This window comes from Caloenas nicobarica, chromosome 16 (assembly GCF_036013445.1).
Source record: "Caloenas nicobarica isolate bCalNic1 chromosome 16, bCalNic1.hap1, whole genome shotgun sequence".
NCBI classification, from domain to species: domain Eukaryota; kingdom Metazoa; phylum Chordata; class Aves; order Columbiformes; family Columbidae; genus Caloenas; species Caloenas nicobarica.
Window position 1 is genome coordinate 5,026,896 of NC_088260.1, and position 17,866 is coordinate 5,044,761.

The window sequence follows — 17,866 nt, forward strand, 5'->3', positions numbered from 1 at the left end:
CCCGCGGCACCGCGAGGCGGAGACTGCAGCAGCGGGAAGCGCGCCTCCCTCCGCGCCCCTGCGCCGCTCCCGCTCCCCCGCGTTCTGCCTGCGCCCCCTCCTCGCCTCCTTTCCCTTTGTCTCCCCCTGCTTTGTTCGCCCCGGGGCGGCCCCGGGTCGCCGCCAGCGCGGGGCCGAGCGGGAAGCAGCGGCATTTCGGTCTGTCCCGGGCGGGCGGGGAGGGCAGGCCCCGGGGCAGCCGCGCGTCCCGGCAGCCGCTGGGGAGCGGCCGGGGGCCGGTGCGGAGGCTCGTCCCGGTCTCCGCAGCGGGGAGAGAGCCCGAGCATCTCCCCTCGGGGAAGGCGCTGCGGCAGCAGGGAGGGGGGAGAGCGGGGAGGAGAGGCGGCGATGTGAGGCACAGAGCTCTTAGTGAGTAACTTCACTGTGGCTTCTTTTCTCCATTTTCCTTTTGTCCTGATGCCCAGAAATGTATCATTACCTCTCTTGCTCTCAAGTACTAAATATTTTAATTTTCATTGTGTTTGTGAAGCAGCACATTGGAACCTGGCGTTATCGCATTGCTCAAGTTTAAACAGCTGTAGCAGTAGCTCCAACACCGTCATCCACAATTTAATACCAGTTTTCAAGGCTGACTCAAACAGCTCTGCTTCACTTCTTTACCTCTTATAAACAGGCAACACAGCCCAGCCAGAGCCGACCCATAACTGCTGAATTCATCACAAAGCAAACCTCAGTTTGCAGTCTCACAGATCATTTAGTTTCTGCATGATGCCATTTGAACAAAAGGGTGATGAGAAAGCAGTTCCATTGCTGGAGCCTGATTGCAATTTGTGTTTCATTTTGGCTCCATTCTTTGGCGTTAATCCAGCATGGTAAAGCACAAAATGGTGTGACGCAGTCTCCCAAATAACAGGTTTCAACTAGATCAGCATTTAGCAATGTTTGTTAGAATTTCACTTCCTAAATGTTAAATAGAATCTCTTACCACAGCCATTAGATGGTGAAACAGACACTCAAATCTCTGTACAGCCACCGTTCTTCCTGCAAAATTTGGTAAAAGTTACACTGAATAAGGGTTTAAATATCAGATTGTATTTAGAAGTGCAGAGCTAGCAAATGATTGCTTAAACCAAAAAAATAGATCCTGCAACCTCTAGCTATGGAAATAATTCCTAACACAACAATTGCAATTAGGGTAAAAACTACAGTCAGACTTTACAGAACACTTGCCCAAAATACCTGTTGACTCAAGAGCTACAGCTGTGAACCTTTGTCCTTGTTTTCTGCTATCATAGATTTGAGCTTTCTGTTCATCTTGATTCTGAGTGTTTTATTTCACAGGTAACTGAGAAGCCATAGCCTATTAAAAAGGATGGACTATGCAAATCATTCTATCACTTATGTAAATACCAATAAAAGACAAATTCTCACCTACAGAGAAGCAAAGCAGAAGAGTTCTGTTCCTACTAAGAGTGAGTTCTAAAGAAAGGGTAAATTTTTTATTCAGTCATTGGATGACAGCTAAATATACATTGCAAAAAAACCATGTCAAATCTTTGTGGCTTATAGTTAACTAAAGTTCAGGAAGTGTTCAACTGTCACACATTAATTACCATGTTATTAAATCCATCCTGTTTGTACACTTCTCCAAGAATTGAGATGAGTTCCTACCTCTGACTCAGCCCCTCCCACCCCCCAAAATGCAACTAGGACTCTATGAAGTATTCTTAGGAACAGCAGCAATCTCCAATGGCATTTACTTACCAGGGGCAACATAGCTGTGTTACAAGATGAAGGTACTACAAAGTTCCATGGCAGCTACCAATACATTTCAAACACTTTAATTATATTTGAGCTTTTTCCTCCTCTCTCTGCTTTTTTCCCCCAGCTATCCTGCCTTACAGACTTTGCAGTAAAAATAATTCTTCTTAGCAGCTAACACATCTTCCAGATATCTTCTAGAATCTCAGCTATTTCTCTTTTCATGACAGATTAAGCGCTGTGAATTAGGTTATAAAAATGTTAAGTTAGACATTCAAATCTTTTAAAGATACAACTAGGCACCTGGTACCCTGAATATTTTTCAGATTAGATATTTTTAGATGTGCATAAGCATTTTAAAATGCTGTTCCAAAAGCTGTAAACAAACGAGTATTATGCCAACAGGAATCTGTGGGAAAATTTGAGTGATGCCTACTCACACTATACCCACCTCATTACAAATTTTATTACGCATTCATTTTAGTAAACTCTAATCTAGGTTATTATGCCACACCCATCACCATGGGAATGTGACTTAAAAATAGCAGAAATACTTTGCTATTCTAGCTTTTTCTCAGACCTTGTAGCATGATCACATTGCACATCCAGAGCGCTAAAGGTTACTAAGCATATAAAGATGATTTGCACCTTGTGGCACCTGTAAGCCAGGCAGAAGTATACAAGTGTAAAGTTGCGGCTGCATGGCGTTCTAAAGTAGCAGCATTTCCTAAGGGCTATTAAAAAAAAGATCATCTTAGGTGTGGAGAGAGAACTGCATGTTTAAAATATGAGCACCTCAACACACCCAAAAGGTGTGTCCCCTTGAAATCATTACCTCATGCCCTGCGCCACATGATCATTCCCATGTGAATGATCCAGCACACAATGGCTGGTGTAAACTGTCATTACTGGCTCCTAACTCCATGGGAGGAGGAGGAGGCACGGAGATCTCTATATGCTTCCCAACTGACATTTCTTTCTAAAGTGTGTAGAAACTGGAAACAATGTATGATTTCATTATCCATTCCTGTTACAGAAAGTAATACGATTTCTCCTATAAAAGATTTAAAAAACCCCAACAAAACAACAAAACCAAAACAAAGAAAACAAACACACACAAAAACCCCACGAAAATAAACACCTTTCACTTTAGCACATAAAGTGAACATTTACCTTGATCACCGCTTTCCAAACACAACCAGACAAACTGAACTGGTACATGCTGCAAACGTTACCTTTTTTTCCCAGCCTTTCAGGAGACAAGCAGTTCATCTAAAAAGACACTTCGGTTTTCCTTTCCTGTAAATTTAGAGGAAAAAAAAGAAATAAATACAAAAGCTTTAACTACAAAAAGCCTTCAAATGCAGAGTGTACTAATATCATACATTATAAGGATCTTTGGGAAATACATACTATCTGCAAAGTCAAGATTTTAAAGAATAAATTCAGTCTCTGAAGTTATTTATCACAAACACTTTGAACAACCCCCCCCTTCACAGATCTTTTCTAAGATACTTGAAAATGCTCTGGTTTACTAGGCCCCTCACTTGCCTGGGAAGACTTTTTTCCTGCATTTACACAAACACAAACAAATGCTTTACCAGCTCCACCGAATACTGTTGAGTCCACCTAGAACTCCCTCTGTTGGCAATGCAAATAACACAGTAATTTCACCTACAGGTCCCTCTGAAGACAATTAAAGGAAAAAAAAGTGTTAGAACAATTAATTAGCAGAATTATAACACTTGTAAACTTTCAGAAGTGGGCAATCCTTCAGGTTATGAAAATTGAATGGCATGGCAAGTTTCTATTTAAGTAGCTGAAATAATTTTAACAGCTTCTTGATTATGAACACCTGAACCCAACAGCTGTGACTCTTCCTAAAATATTTAACTTTATTCACCTTCATTTAAATCAGCTTGTTTTTCTAATTATCCTCAGCAGCTAATTGTCAAAAATCAGCAGTTTGATGGTTTAGGATTCAAATAAAAAAAAAATCTTTATATAAAAGCTCATTTATTAAACCCCTGTACACAACAATGAACACGTATGTACAGCAAGTTTACATGAAGGATGATCTTACAAAAGATACAGTGGTAATTAAAACTGACCCACATAAATAATTTATAAAAATATCTGAAATGGTGAATATAATGCTGGTAATCCCCAATTATTTTAATCCAATTGTCAGGATTTTTGCGTGGGAAATCTTAACATTACACCTTTTTAAAAAACATTCTGAATATATTAAACTTATCTACAGGATAATTAGCAAAATGTATAAAGTATAGATTATTGTACAAAGGACAAATATTAAAAAAATCACCAATACACCTGAAACTCAAGGACAATAGAAATCTTAGCCAAAGTAATGAACAGCAAACCACAAACTCTTTTTAGAGTTTCATGTATTGGCAAGTAAATTGCTCTTAACGAAACAACAGTCCTGTTACTCCTTAGTGGAAGGATGCAAACTGGGAAAATTCTTCTATATTTTCTGGCTGCATCGGTGGTCCTGGTCAACATGGAAGCCCTGCGCTAACTTCGGTTCCAAGGAAGAACGGGGTACAACTGTATTTGTCAAGATTTTCTCCTTCCCACAAAAGGATGAGGAAGATCATCTGTGTTTGTAAAACTGGTGGAGAAGGGAGCAGGGATTTGGATATAATGAAACAGAGGAAGACCAGTCATGATTAAGTCTTTTTCTTTTGCTGGTTTCTTGGGGAATTTTTTAACACACTTCTTATTCGGAGATAAACACCTGTTGACTCTGCCATGTTTTCAAATTCAAATGGTGTTATGCCTACAGCAAACTTGCTCATATCAGGAACAAGACTGGAGTTTTTTGCAGATGATTCAATCCTTGTGACCACCTTATCACTGCCTGTATTTTCTCCACCATGCACCTCATGGTTGGGAGCAGGCATGGTGTTATCCAGCAAGCCTTCAGAATCCATATTATCAGGATTTTCCTTTAAGTCAAGTAAACTATCTCCTGGATTAGAACTAGTTATAGAATGTTCATTTTCTGGTATCTGCTCACTGATGTTGGAAAACTCAGTTTCCACAGTAATCACCTTATCAGATGATCTTTCTTCTGCAACAAGATCTACTTCGTTCCTAGAAGGTGAGGATGTAACAGAATTTCCAGTTAAAGGTGTATCAACAGGAATATCAGAGTCACTGTTTGTGCTTTCTGCCTGCTCTAGTGCCGCCCAGATTAATCGCTGCTGTTCCTCTAGCTCTTCCAAGGTCAGAGTATCCTCATCCATGATTGAATCGACTATTTTTGGCTGAGGAATATCACGGGAAGGATTTGAGGGCACAACAGTCCTAGGAAGAGGAGGGTGGGTGGGTGCTGAAGACTGAGTTGGTGGAGGTGTTTCCTGTGGTAAAGGAGGAGGAGTTGACATCGATGGACATCCAGGTGGCAGCGGAGGTTGGAACTGAAAACTGTTTTGAGATCTTTGTGACACTTCCAGATCTAGAAACAGATTGAAAGACATCTATTAGAACCCAGAATCTGGCTAGGATAAGGTTCAACATGCCAATGCTCTGATTAACAAGCAGACTTTTGTCTTCTCATCCTTGGTTTTCAGCTGAGATAGAACAAACTTTTTGAAGGTTTTAATATTCACTATGTTTTTGGGAATTGCAACTCTGCTAGCCATTCAAGAAAAAAAAATACTCTTGAATGTACTGAGAACAAACTTATTCCATGCTGAGACACACTGACGGACTTCCTCATAGGAAATCCAAAAGGAAAGCCAGAAGTTTCTCCAGCTATTCTAACATTTAAACAACACTGTAAGTCCTCCTGTGAGTTTGACTCATTTTTAAGAAGCCATGACCTTGTAACTTCCTACATTATTTCATCCAAATATTTAAGGATTTGGAAGTCTTCACAACAGAAGTTTCTTTACAATATACCTGAAGTAAAGAGACTGGAATTTGTAACTTAACATTTCAATTGCTCTAGCATGCTTGAAACATCCTGCTTGGTATTGGAAGATATGACAATCACAGCAACAGGGAACACTTCTTGTAGAGGCCCAAATGCAGCTACAGTAGGACACTGCTAGCATGTGTTAGCAGTTACATTAAACCACCATAACAAATACTAACATATTGGTTTCTTTTTATGGACACTGATATTTCAGCTCAGAGCAAGTCATTTTGAAAGTAAAATAAAACGTGAAACTAAGAAAAAAATTGCAGAATAATTATACCGGAATCTAGGTCCATGTCAGCTGCTGGTACCTCCAAATTTTCTTCTTTTGGTCGTTTTGAATGACGAGAGCTTGACTGAGATGCGGCCCTTTTATTGCTAGATTTTGGACTTGGCTGAAGAGAAATTACCCAGAAAAACAAAATAAATTAGTATTAAATTGTACAAGGTAACATTTCCAGCCATAAGAACATATTTCAAGCAATTTCATAACTGTACAGTAATTTGGTGACTCAGTGTGTAAAGTAGACATCGAAGTTTGCGAGACTTAATGCAACCGAACAGAACTGTAATCTTGTTTAGGTGTAAGTGGCAAAAGAAGAGACTCTGCATTTCTAACACAGGATTATGACCAAGTTTCCATGTGGACACCTAGATCTTATGAGATCCATCACAACGCAAGTATTGTGCTTCCCTTCCTGGCAGGCTTCGAAATTACTGTTTAATTCCATATAGCATTATGCTTTGGGACTGAGGGCAGAGCATACACCTTCCATCCTCACCCGGCAGTGTTCTGCAGCAGCTAACACTAGGCTAGAGTTGCATTAGAGAAGACCTGAGAATGATACAGGACAGGACTACCATGTGTTTTCTCAATTCACTGTAATAACTTTACTGTAAATCATGACTACGGCAAGTAAGCTCTTCACTTATTAGGGAAGTTTGGAACTAAGATTGTTTTTAGGCTGTAAAAATGTATAGCAAACTTTTTTCACAACTGTTTATAAAATATTGCACAATTGGGATCTGCTTATATTAATTGAAATAATGGAATTTGTTCTAAACATGAGGCTCCTTTTTGTTAGAATAGATAAGCCAAGCATCAGCATTTCACACTGGTAGTGTCAATAGGAAAGTCCATTCCTTCATGCAAAAAAGAAGATATACAGAAGAGATCATAATTAGCTACATTAACTACAAGACTTTTTTTTTTTTTTTTTTTTTTTTTCCAAATAACAAAGAGAAATATTCACCGCATGAAAATTAGAAAGGTAGTTGGCAAAAACATCCTTCTGTTGAGATGGCTGCATGGGGATGGAACCAAATATCTGCCATTCCTACAGGGGAAAAAAAAAAAAAAAAAAAAAGAGAAAATGTTGCATATGGTTGGCTAATAAAATGACAGAGAAACACTGAGAAACTAAGCCAAGATGAATCCAAGTTCTCATCAAAAGCCTCATTTATCAAAGTAAATAGATCTTTAGTAGGAACTTCTGGCAAACCAAGTACTCTCTCTTGTGAACACAAACTACTGATGCAATGCACTATGACTGGGTAGTGGGAATAAAAAATCATCACCTTTTTGAAACGTCTTGTTAACCATTTCATAGCAACAACTCTACAACATTTGTAACACAACTACAAACCTACCCTTGAAATAACTGTTCAGATGAAAAAGGCTGACTTTGAAAAACTTAATTTTTTGTGAAAACTGAAAAAGACTTGAGGACAGAACTTTGGCTATGAATTTTGAATGCAAAAAACACATTTTGAGGCCACTAAATGGGGAGATGTAAAGACACAAAAGAAAATGCATAAGTGCTTATTTTTAATGCACAGGTATTAATATCAGTGATAAAGTTCACTACTAAGAAGGGGTAATTTTCATATTCCAAGAACATTCAGAAAATTTAGATATATAGAAGGAACAGGCACTTGTGTGTGAAGTTTTGTGTTTGAAAAAAAAAAAATAATAATCCCACTATCCTTCTAGGCTCCCGTTGGTCTCATAATAGAAATAATCACCACAGAAGCACTGTCAGACCATCCCCACAAGAGTTGTGACAGATATCAGACAGATGGATGTCATGGCAATTACCTCAACAGCCCCCAGTCCCAAAACAGGTGCTTAAAACTAAGAGCCTGTGTAAGGAAAATGGTGAGATGCAGAACACAAAACATTAAAGTTGACTAAAAGCAATTAACATCACTCAGCATGTTGTTGATAAGGTAGAAGACAGCGACTTACATCTGGGATCCCACTTGGAGTGGATATATTAAAACCTGGATAGTTTATCAACTTGGAGACATCGTAAGTGATGCGTTTTGCTTGACAAGATCCTTCATCTTCTGTCCCACCATCATCTATAATTAAACATAATTATTACTGATGATAATTAAGGATGTTACTGAAAAAAATCCATGGGATTTAAGAACAGGGTTTTGGTTTTTGGAATGCAAGCATTGATAGAAGGCTTTGTAATCCACAAAGGCAATAACAGCGACCATGTTTACCAGATACATGCACGAAGCTTTCTCAGAAACCTAACCTGGTATTCATAATACTACTATTTATCTGCCATTAGTAGCCTCAAGTCTTGCACAGTTTCACAGGAACTCCATGTTCTAGTATCAAGGGAAAATTAGAGTGAAATCACACTGACAGAGAGTCTTCATCTATGCAATCTAATCATTACAGAAGCTGTTTCACTGTCACAGCACAGCTAGGTGAAAGGGGAGTATTTTTACATGTCTTTAAAAACTTGATTTACAACTCTCTCACCCTCCCATGAGGAAGAAGGTTTACAAACTGGGTACTTTATTGGCTCCTGAATAGGGTGCCAATAAAGTGAAGAGCCTGCATACCAAAAACTGCATTCCTGCAGCACATTCCTTACCTTTTCCGTCATAAAGCGCCAGTCCTGAGTGCTCCATTTCAGCCTCCTTGAGCCAGCCTGGAGGATAACCCAGCTGGCGCATGCGATATATAAATGGAGGAAGACTCTTATTTGTGACACCAAGTGCATCCTGAAGTTCCCCACTAAGTTGAGAAAACAAACAGAAAACAAAAAGTCCTCCAGTAAAAACCCAGAACTGACTTTTGACAAAAGGAAGTTATGAACATTTTGTGGAATTTTAATCTGTCAAGTTAAAATAACTTAGTTTTAGCTCAAACTATGTTGCCTGTCAATCTCAGACATAACAAATTTAGGTCAAAACCAGCTTTGATGTTAAAGATAACTTTTAGCACTTTTGTTTCTCCTTACAAGTGTACATATGCTTGAACATTTTATGAGAATTTATTTTACACTGAGAACAACTTAATCAAATTGTTACTTCTCATTCATGGCCTTAACTGTAGCTATGGGTGGAACTTAATGCAACACTAAATTTACCAGTGATTTATTTGGAGTTTGCTACAGACATATTATGATTTTTTTTAAACATTTTGAATAGAGAGAAAAAGAGAGGAAGGGACACTCAAAGCTCAAAATTTTCTGAATCTTGCATGCATTTTTAGCTTCTTAGAAGTGTAATAAATTTGCAATTTGAGTAGCCAAAGAGTATAGTTTGTCTCCCTACCCTGGGCAAAGTGCCATAAGAAAGGGCAGGACTCTTAAGCTAGCCATGAGTTTTCACTTGAAAAATATCTGTGCAATTTATCAAACAAAATTTTATTTAGCAAACAAATTTGAACATAATACACCCACAGTTAAGAGTAGCAGATGGACTTATAGAACTCTGGAAAAGAGCGTCTGGCAGTCCAAAGTTAGAAAAGATATTCCAGAAAAGCAGTGCAACAGTTAGAGAAAGGAAAAGAGATACCTAATTACTCCTGGTTTAAATTTTCCAAACCTCTCTTCTACTTCTTCTGCATGATAACGCTGCTGAAAATTCTGACTGCTCGCTTCGCCACAAGCCTCCATAAACTCCTTTCTCTTCTCACTTATACGAGCTGCATTTCGTGGCTTAAAGATAATACAATTGGGAAGTTTAGATGTAGACAATTTACAATTTATGCACTCCTTCATCCACTGTAACTGGTACTCCTTGCCCTCAGCATGCTTCATCATTTGCCACAGGGACATGTGATACAACTACAGTTGCAATGAAAACTACACGCCAAAAAACCAAGAGTATTTGCACTGGATCTAATAGAGCTCTAAAACACAAGAAAGACTGTTCAAACTGAAAAGTGTCCCTCCGTAAATTAAAGGAGACATTCAAACCATTGTGCAACAAAATTAATTGACGTTCTGATTTAGTATGTTAGAATTTGTAAGTATGAACAGTAAAATCTAATCATCAGAGATGGAATTACCATTTGTACATCCTGACCCCAATGCATCTAATTTTTTTTTTTAATTGTGCAGTACACCAAAACATTTCTTGGAGAGCAGCAGTCTTTGGAATACTGATGTAGACTTTACCTTTGGACAGTCTTTCATTTGATGGTCTTCGGAACCACAATTGAAACAATGCGGTTTTGGCCTGATTAAAAAATACACAAGAAATTAAATGTGAAAATCATTTTGAAATATTAAATGCACTTAATTATTTTAAATCTTGTTAGATTTTTAGTTTTAGACAGAACGAAAAATGTGTAAGCATTGCTTGCTAATTTCATGTGCTGTCTTCTGCTTCTTTTAAATTGACTGATTAATTAATTAATCTTCAAAAGAGTAACAGAATGTTGTGGGTTTTTTTCACAGCCCTAAGTAGAACACAAGAAATGAGAAAAACACAGGCACAACAGTGGGGGAATACACGACAGCACTAACAGCATGTGGAGAAGAAAGAGCTAACTAAAATTACAGTGGAAAAGTAGTACTTCCAGGCAGAAATGGAGCTTTTATATCCCATGTAATAGAGATCTATTCCTTTAGATAATAGAATAGTCATAGAATAATTCAGACTGGATCTCGGGAGATCTCTAATCTGATCCCTTCATCAAAGCTGGGTCAGCTATGAGATCAGACCAAGTTGCTCAGGGCTTTATCCAGTAGGGTCTTGAAAATCTCTAAGGATGGAACTGTGTAACCTCTCTAGGCAACCTGATCCCATAGTTTACTGTCCTCCAGGTGGAAAAGCTTTTCCTTACATCATGCTGCAGATAGACGAGTATTCACTGAAGGATTTCTGCTTCTGATTAAAGATGCGAACATTTGATTAGATAGTGCCAATAAATTAAAACAAAACCTACATACTAAAGCTTATGCTACATCCAGAGGGAAGAAAGCAAAGATGTTAAAATAATACTTTTAACTCTGGAGTACAAATAAGGAACTCCTCAATTTAATATGCCTGTAGTACTTTAATACCTCTATTTCTCTTTTTATGCTTCCATCACCCAAACTCTGATCCTTCTTACGATACTGTCACAACTAGAAACAAGTAGGAGACCATGACTCCTTCTTTGGAAAGTCCTGGTCCACAGTTTGAACAAGTTATACATACTGTGAAATTGTGCACTGAAAACCTGGAATGGAACTGCAGCTGGCTTCAAGATTAACACTCCTTGTAAATTCATACCACGGCAGCAAACATTTCCAACATTATGGGGGGGAAATGCCAATCTCTTACAAGATTTTAGAGAAACATTTATTTTCTGAACATTAGTTTTTACCTAATTAGGATGGGAACCAGAAGAGGAGACAAAAAGGGTGACACAAGGATGAGTATCCAGGGTAACCCCCAATACACACAGATTACAACCTCTTGAAGCCTCTAATTACATAAAGTGTGTCTTCTGCTTCATCTTTATATAATATTCAAACAGAAACCTTTCATGGGGATCCAGGTACTTTATCATCATCATGAGCTCAACCCGTCAATCTTCTTTCCCTTCAGATGGTAGCATTTCTAATAAAGGCAGAGTTTAACTCAGCATACCCCTTGATCTTTGAAATTCTCGCTAAAAGCTTGCCTGGTCTTCATTGCACCTGAAATTAGTGACTTGAGATGCCATGAAGACCACATGAGTTGTCAGCTGAAAACGTGATTAACTTTATTTCTTACCCCCATAAAAGCTGTACAATTAACTCTATCAGTCTGTCATAAAAGTCTATAAAATAAGTCACGACAGGAGTTGTTCTACAAAACAGTAAGAATGATGATAGTACACCAGTGCAAGGATGACAAAGCAATCACTAAAAAGGCAAGCAACAGAAGGAACTGAGCATAAACTTCAGAAAGTTTTTTTACACATTGATTTTAGGCCCTTCCTTAAGAAAGTCAATAAACAAGAGAGACCTTCTGACTGCAAATCTCAGCATTCGTTTGCTTCCTTTAAACTCATTGCTCAAGTATGTTAAGGGTTTAGTATACTGGGGAATAAGCACAGTGTACATCTGAACTTTTCAGCCCAAAACTTTATATTTAAGGATAATACAAACCTTTTTGGTTTTACTTGTATTTCTTGTCCATCTAGGGAGAGAATCTGGCTGAAAACTTGCTGATATCTTTAGATTTCAATAAGGAACTGCTACTGGATGAAGCAAAATTTCAATCTTGTTTAAAATATCAGTGAAAACCTAACAGTGCTTTGAATAGAATACTGACTCTTCCCAATTAAGCTGTAGATGGGTCCTTGATATGAAGTCTATAGTATAAACTATACAACTCTATCAACTACAAACTATTTGCTATGATGGGCTTACATTGTTTCTTCCTACCCATTTATATCCAATAACCTAAAACTACAACCCCCTTGTTTATAGGCAGAAGTTTCAAGCTAGTAATTCTGATAGGCTTCACAGCAACTTTATTAATAACATATTTTGATAAGAGTTTCAAAAATATAACTCACTTCTCAGGTAGGTGGAGATAGGTCCTATCATGCTATTAGAGTGTGCTTTTGGATTGCAGGGTCAGCTGCTCTGTCCGTTTGTCTAAAAATGTTCGAGAAGACAAGAGGGCCACAAAAGTAAAGACTAAGAGGTTCAGTAGAGCAGGGAAGCACAGCAGTTTCCAGAATCTAACAGCTGCTTTTAAAAAAGAAAAGCAGATGCCAGACGCTAGTCGAACTGACGTGTTAATTGAGTGTAGTACTTCACGGTCCCTGATACACCATTTCACTTCGAGGTGCTATTTTAGGCTTAATATCATCTCAGGGAGCTCTAAAGAAAGATGCAGTGAGTACATTTAAAGACCAATACCAAAGCTAAGCTGGTAGACATGAAAGTTGAGCCACATTTAACTTTGCATTTTAGGAGAAATTCACCTGTTAGGCATGTACCTTCTTCAGCTAGAGGCTGGGAGAGAGTATAAATATCATTTGGAGAACAGGATATCTTAATGCACCTTAGCAGAGGCAGCTTTCCCAATGTAAAATTACAGCACAGTGCATATACAGTCCAAGGTAGGCACAAGAAAAGCCAGGTTAGCTGGCTTTTAAATTTGCAATTTTTGTTCCCATACAAGTAATCTTTAAACACTAGGAAATGACCTTTACTACAAGCTTGATAACTAGATATTGCAGAAATTAACTGTGAAACTGGTTCTTGTCCTGACTCCTTCTGGGGCAGAAGCAATACTGGAAAACTGCGGAGATGAGATTACTTGAGAAAAATGGAGAAATTTCTTGTCTAATTTATTTTTGTCACAGAAGACTACAATATTAAAACCCACTTTTTCCAACATTTCTTTCAATCCAACCTTTCAAATACTGGTGTTAGTAAGCAGCAAAGAACCAACTTTAAAATGTATTAGTTAAGAGTAGTTGATAATTAAATTTTAATAAAATACTGGTTTCCACATTCAGAAAAAATCACCTTGAAGCACATTTGAGTTTGCCAAGCCCTTTTCTTTTCCCACATACCAGATTTGATAGAGGGAGAATGCTTATTCATATCTGGAATGAGCTGTCATTCCAAACCTGACGGCAGACTGGCTCAGGAAATTCCTACAGTCACAAGACGTATTTATGGGGATATGGCATTCACTCCTCCCAAGCATAAGTCTTCTAAAAAAAATCAGCAAGCCAATCTTATCAAAACACTTGTATGTTTTGAATAAAAAAGTCATTAATTACTCACTAAAACTTTTCATTTATAATGAGTGATACAGTTTTGACAGAAACGTACAATCTACTAAACAGGAATTGAGCTCAATTTACCGACTGGAATTCTTTGGATTTGACAAACAGAAAAAACCCTTGTTTTAGTAAACAGGATACTTAGGTATTTCCCATCCTTCTGTCAGCTGTGGATTCTCATTTAATATAGGCTGTCCCAGTTTATCGAGACAAAAATTGGTAAAATACAGAACACTTCCTACAACCTGTAGAAAAAAAGTCAGAAAATTGTCAGAAATGTGTCAGTATTTAGGTCAGATTGGTAGTACTTCTACAAATTTACGCTGCTTGAAATACTTCCAGGTTTTTTCCCCCGCTCTGTTAAGAATTTACCAATAATACCTGCCCACTCCTGTACAAGTAAGTATTTTTTACATTGATGTAGCCAAAACATGCTAAACTTAACTGCTATTACACTGATAAATGAAATTTAACAAGATCTTATTTTAATGGCAGCGTATATTGAATAGGTAGAATGAAGAGTCAGACCTACCATTGAAGAGTATAGAGTCAAAAACTTACACTAAAAGCTTCTTTAATTTTTTTAACAGAATTTGAGCTTGCTGTTTTATAGTCCTCTTCCAAAAGAACACTGGAGGGCTGACATGAAAAGTAAAACCACAAATAATTTATTTAAAATAACAGTAAAAGGAAGAGCTCCTAAATTACTAAAGTAAGTAAAAGGCAATAAATCGTCTATTCTCTCATGGAACGGTAGTTAAACAGGAGGACAGAGATGTCTACGTTAGTCATAAAGCTTTCCACAGTCCAAAGTATGACACAGCTCATTTCTAATGTTTTCTTCGATGAGAAATATGCTGCATAAGAACATTTTTATTCTTATCTCAAAACGTAAGAGAAAGATGGAGAGAATCCTGCCATTGCCCCCTCTTATTCAAAGTGAATGCCAAAAAGTGGTTAAGTAAAACTCAAAATTCTAAACTAAGAGAAGAAAGTAGAAATTTCTGGCTGCTGTTGTTCATCTAGACTCTTATATGTACTAAAAGTTGGGACAAATATTATCAGAAGATGATACATTAAATTTGTATCTTACAGTCTTTTCTTGATTATTTAAGCCAACTTATTACTTTGTTTTTACTAAAATTTCAATAGGAACAATTTTAAAGAAGCATTTTCATGGGCAGAAAGGGTATTTTTTTTTTGTCCCGGTCCTCTCGTTTTAGAACAAATAGTTATATAACATTTGTTCGATAGGTACTTGATTTGCAAATTAAGCAGGAAAAGCCATCTAGAATTCATCTATTTAGCAGTGTAATATTTCAATATTCCCACTACAAAGATGCAAGCGAAGGAGCAGCTAATAACAATTTGATTTTAAAGTACCTGTGGCTTAACATTGATGGGTGTTGTTTCTTCTTCACATCTCTTCTGCTCCTCGTATTTCTGAACTAAATTAAAAACAAAATCTTCAATTTCTTGATGATACCGCCTATAACAGAGTGAAGAAGTATACAGATACAAAGAAATGAGAAAGGTTGAAATACATGCCAAATGTCCCTTTTTAAAGTATTTCTCATTTACTACTTCTTAAGAACTCAGAAAAGGGACAATCAACTTCTGTCCTCCTCCCAACCCCCACCAACATGAATGTAATCTATTATTAGAGAGCGCCCTTATATCAGTATGGCAAAACAAATCAACTCAGAGGCAGGAAAAATTTAATTTACTATATTTGCCCAGAACTCTCATGAAACTCCAACTGCTATTCAGACCGACTCCAAGTTGCTGGAAGTCACACTTCATTTCATGATAAAACCAGATATTAACTAATGAAAACAACAGAGCCCCTGTCATATTGCTCATTATCCTTTCTCCCCTTCAAGCTTACAAGTTCATGTTATTAAATAAAACATTCTTTGGGCAAACATGAATATATCCAAACAAACAACAGAAAAAGTCCCACTTCCTGTCAGGATTGCTTTTTCTTGGAAAGTACTTACTTAGAAATTACATTGTTCATAAATAATATCTGTAACAGAGGTCCATCAAATTTGGAGCTGTCCACTGAAATTCCACTAGAAGAGCAGAACAGAGACACAACTGTTACTGTTATTAGCTTTACTGTAAATATTCTCTATCCATTTTAACACAGCAAAGAGTCTGTAGTCCACAGAAAGAGGAAGGTTTGGCCAATACGAGTTCTGTTGTTTTAAAAAGTTCCTGTTTGCTTAAACAGAAATCATTCTTGTCCAAGCAAAGCAGTTTGCCTGGCATGAGGAAGAAAGAAAATGAGAGAGAACACAACACTACAGAAGTTTTCTTCTAACTGTGGTAAACTGCTATAAGCCCTTATAAATAAGATCTCTCATTTATTCAACCATTTAAATGTACTTGTTCTCACTGCTGAACTTTGCAAAAACCTGTTTTCCTAAAGGCCACATAAGTTTCATGAACAGACACACACACAAAGAAATAAACCTACAGCAACACAAACTAAATTCTCAATACTCAAGTGTAAAAGACCTTTTGTGAATGAAAATGGCATTTTGAAAGTGCAACATCTGAGCAGGGATGGGGGCGTAGAAACCAGGTTTCTAAAAGACGTGGCAGATATTGTTACCTCAGGCAGCTGTTATCTTGGACAAACTCTATTTCAAACACATATAGGTCATACAAAGTGTTTTAAGTCAGCATTAACATACCTAGGACGCGTCAGAATATTCAGCTTCCTTTTAAGTTCTTGATGTTAACATATTGTTAAGGAACATTACTCTCTTCAGATGACACAGACTCTTAATTAAAGGATCAAAATGAATAGGAAAACACCTAACAAGAATTCCACAGAATAACATACACAGTTTTAGACCTTCCTTTTCACTGCACAGAGGATTATTTACGAATCCACCTGTTGCTAAAGAAACACAATAAAATAATCATTAAAAAAATATATATATAAATTAAAAAAACCCAACACACGACCAAAACAGATCAAAGAGGACTAGCTGTGACAATCCAAATGGTGTAATTCATTACATGCACTACGGTTGAATAGTCACATTTCTAGTATTTTATTTTTAAAATACCTACAACCATCACAAAAAAGTCAACAGCATGTAAATAGAAACAGTATGTAAGTAGAAAACAAACTATAAAAAACACTTCAGATTCCACTCTGCTACAATATCTAACCCAAAAACCCTTCAGGGAACCAGTCCAAATATAAGTCTAAAATTATTTCTAGCTATGTTAAAAACGGATTTTCAAAGTGAACATACAGCTATTTATTTTTCTTAGAAAAACAGAAAGGAGGAGTCAAGCGTCAAGTGTTTTAAGTCACCTCGGCACTCCAGAACTCAACCACCTCCTTTGGCAACTGGAGCGAAACTGACACGGACCCGGACATTCTGAGAATGAAAGTTGTCCGTGAAAACTTCGTCTGAAGTGACAGAAGCCAGGAAAAAACAGCCACCGGCCTGAGCCGCGGGCTCGCAGCTGCCGAGGAGAGGAGCCGCCGCGGAGAGGCTGCCCGAGCCAGCCCCGCTCAGCTCGCAGCGCGCGGCAGGCCGCGCCAGGGCCCCGGCTGCGCCGACGGGCCACAGGGCCCGGCCTCACGGAGGGGCCCGGGCGGCGGGAAAGGCCGGAGCCGTCAAGGCTGGCCCGGAAGGGAACCGGCGGCAGGAGCGGCGCCCCCTCTTCCCCCCGCGCCCTCGCCGGAGCAGGCCCTGCCTCTCCCGTCAGGATATTCTCCGCCCGGAGCCGCCGCACCGTCTCCTCGCGGTCCCGCAGCCGTGCGTACAGCTGCTCCAGAGCTTTCTCGGGTCCCTCCTCCTCCTCCTCTTCCCCCTCGAAGCCGAGGCGAGGCGGTGAGGGCGGCCCGTCCTCTTCCTCGAGCTGCTCGAAGAGCTCGCGGTCCCCAAAATCCACCTCAGCCGCCATCTTAAGCTGCAGCAGGAAGGGAGGGGCTGGAGGGGCGGGGGGAGCTGCCGCGAGGGCAAAGGGCAGGAGGAGCCGCCGCTCTCAGCGGGAAGCGCCGGGCGAGCGGGCCCGAGTCCCCTTGTGGTGGCGGAGGACCACAACTCCCAGCATGCAATGGGCGCAGCCCGCTACGGCAACGCCCGGCC

At 38.8% G+C, this 17,866-nt stretch overlaps 1 protein-coding gene across 3 annotated transcripts; it reads right to left on the minus strand.

The window, feature by feature from the left end:
• Positions 1 to 2,996: 2,996 nt before the first annotated feature.
• ZCCHC8 (zinc finger CCHC-type containing 8) lies at positions 2,997 to 17,719 on the minus strand. 3 transcript variants are annotated; one of them, XM_065646666.1, is made up of 15 exons: positions 17,487 to 17,719; positions 16,448 to 16,488; positions 15,746 to 15,820; positions 15,129 to 15,234; positions 14,307 to 14,384; positions 13,887 to 13,990; positions 12,106 to 12,171; positions 10,141 to 10,201; positions 9,536 to 9,678; positions 8,608 to 8,750; positions 7,959 to 8,074; positions 6,964 to 7,047; positions 5,991 to 6,105; positions 4,839 to 5,245; positions 2,997 to 3,060 (listed from the first exon to the last, which is right to left on the minus strand). In XM_065646666.1, the coding sequence occupies exons 1-15, from the start codon at positions 17,679 to 17,681 to the stop codon at positions 3,034 to 3,036; spliced, it is 1,761 nt and encodes a 586-aa protein (XP_065502738.1). In that variant the 5' UTR covers positions 17,682 to 17,719; the 3' UTR covers positions 2,997 to 3,033. The 3 variants fall into 3 exon arrangements, with proteins under 3 accessions (XP_065502738.1, XP_065502737.1, XP_065502739.1); XM_065646665.1 differs by lacking the exon at positions 2,997 to 3,060 and having other exon boundaries at positions 3,761 to 5,245; XM_065646667.1 differs by lacking the exons at positions 2,997 to 3,060; positions 12,106 to 12,171; positions 13,887 to 13,990; ... (3 more) ...; positions 16,448 to 16,488; positions 17,487 to 17,719 and adding an exon at positions 12,519 to 12,794 and having other exon boundaries at positions 3,761 to 5,245.
• Between the last annotated feature and the right edge of the window lie 147 nt (positions 17,720 to 17,866).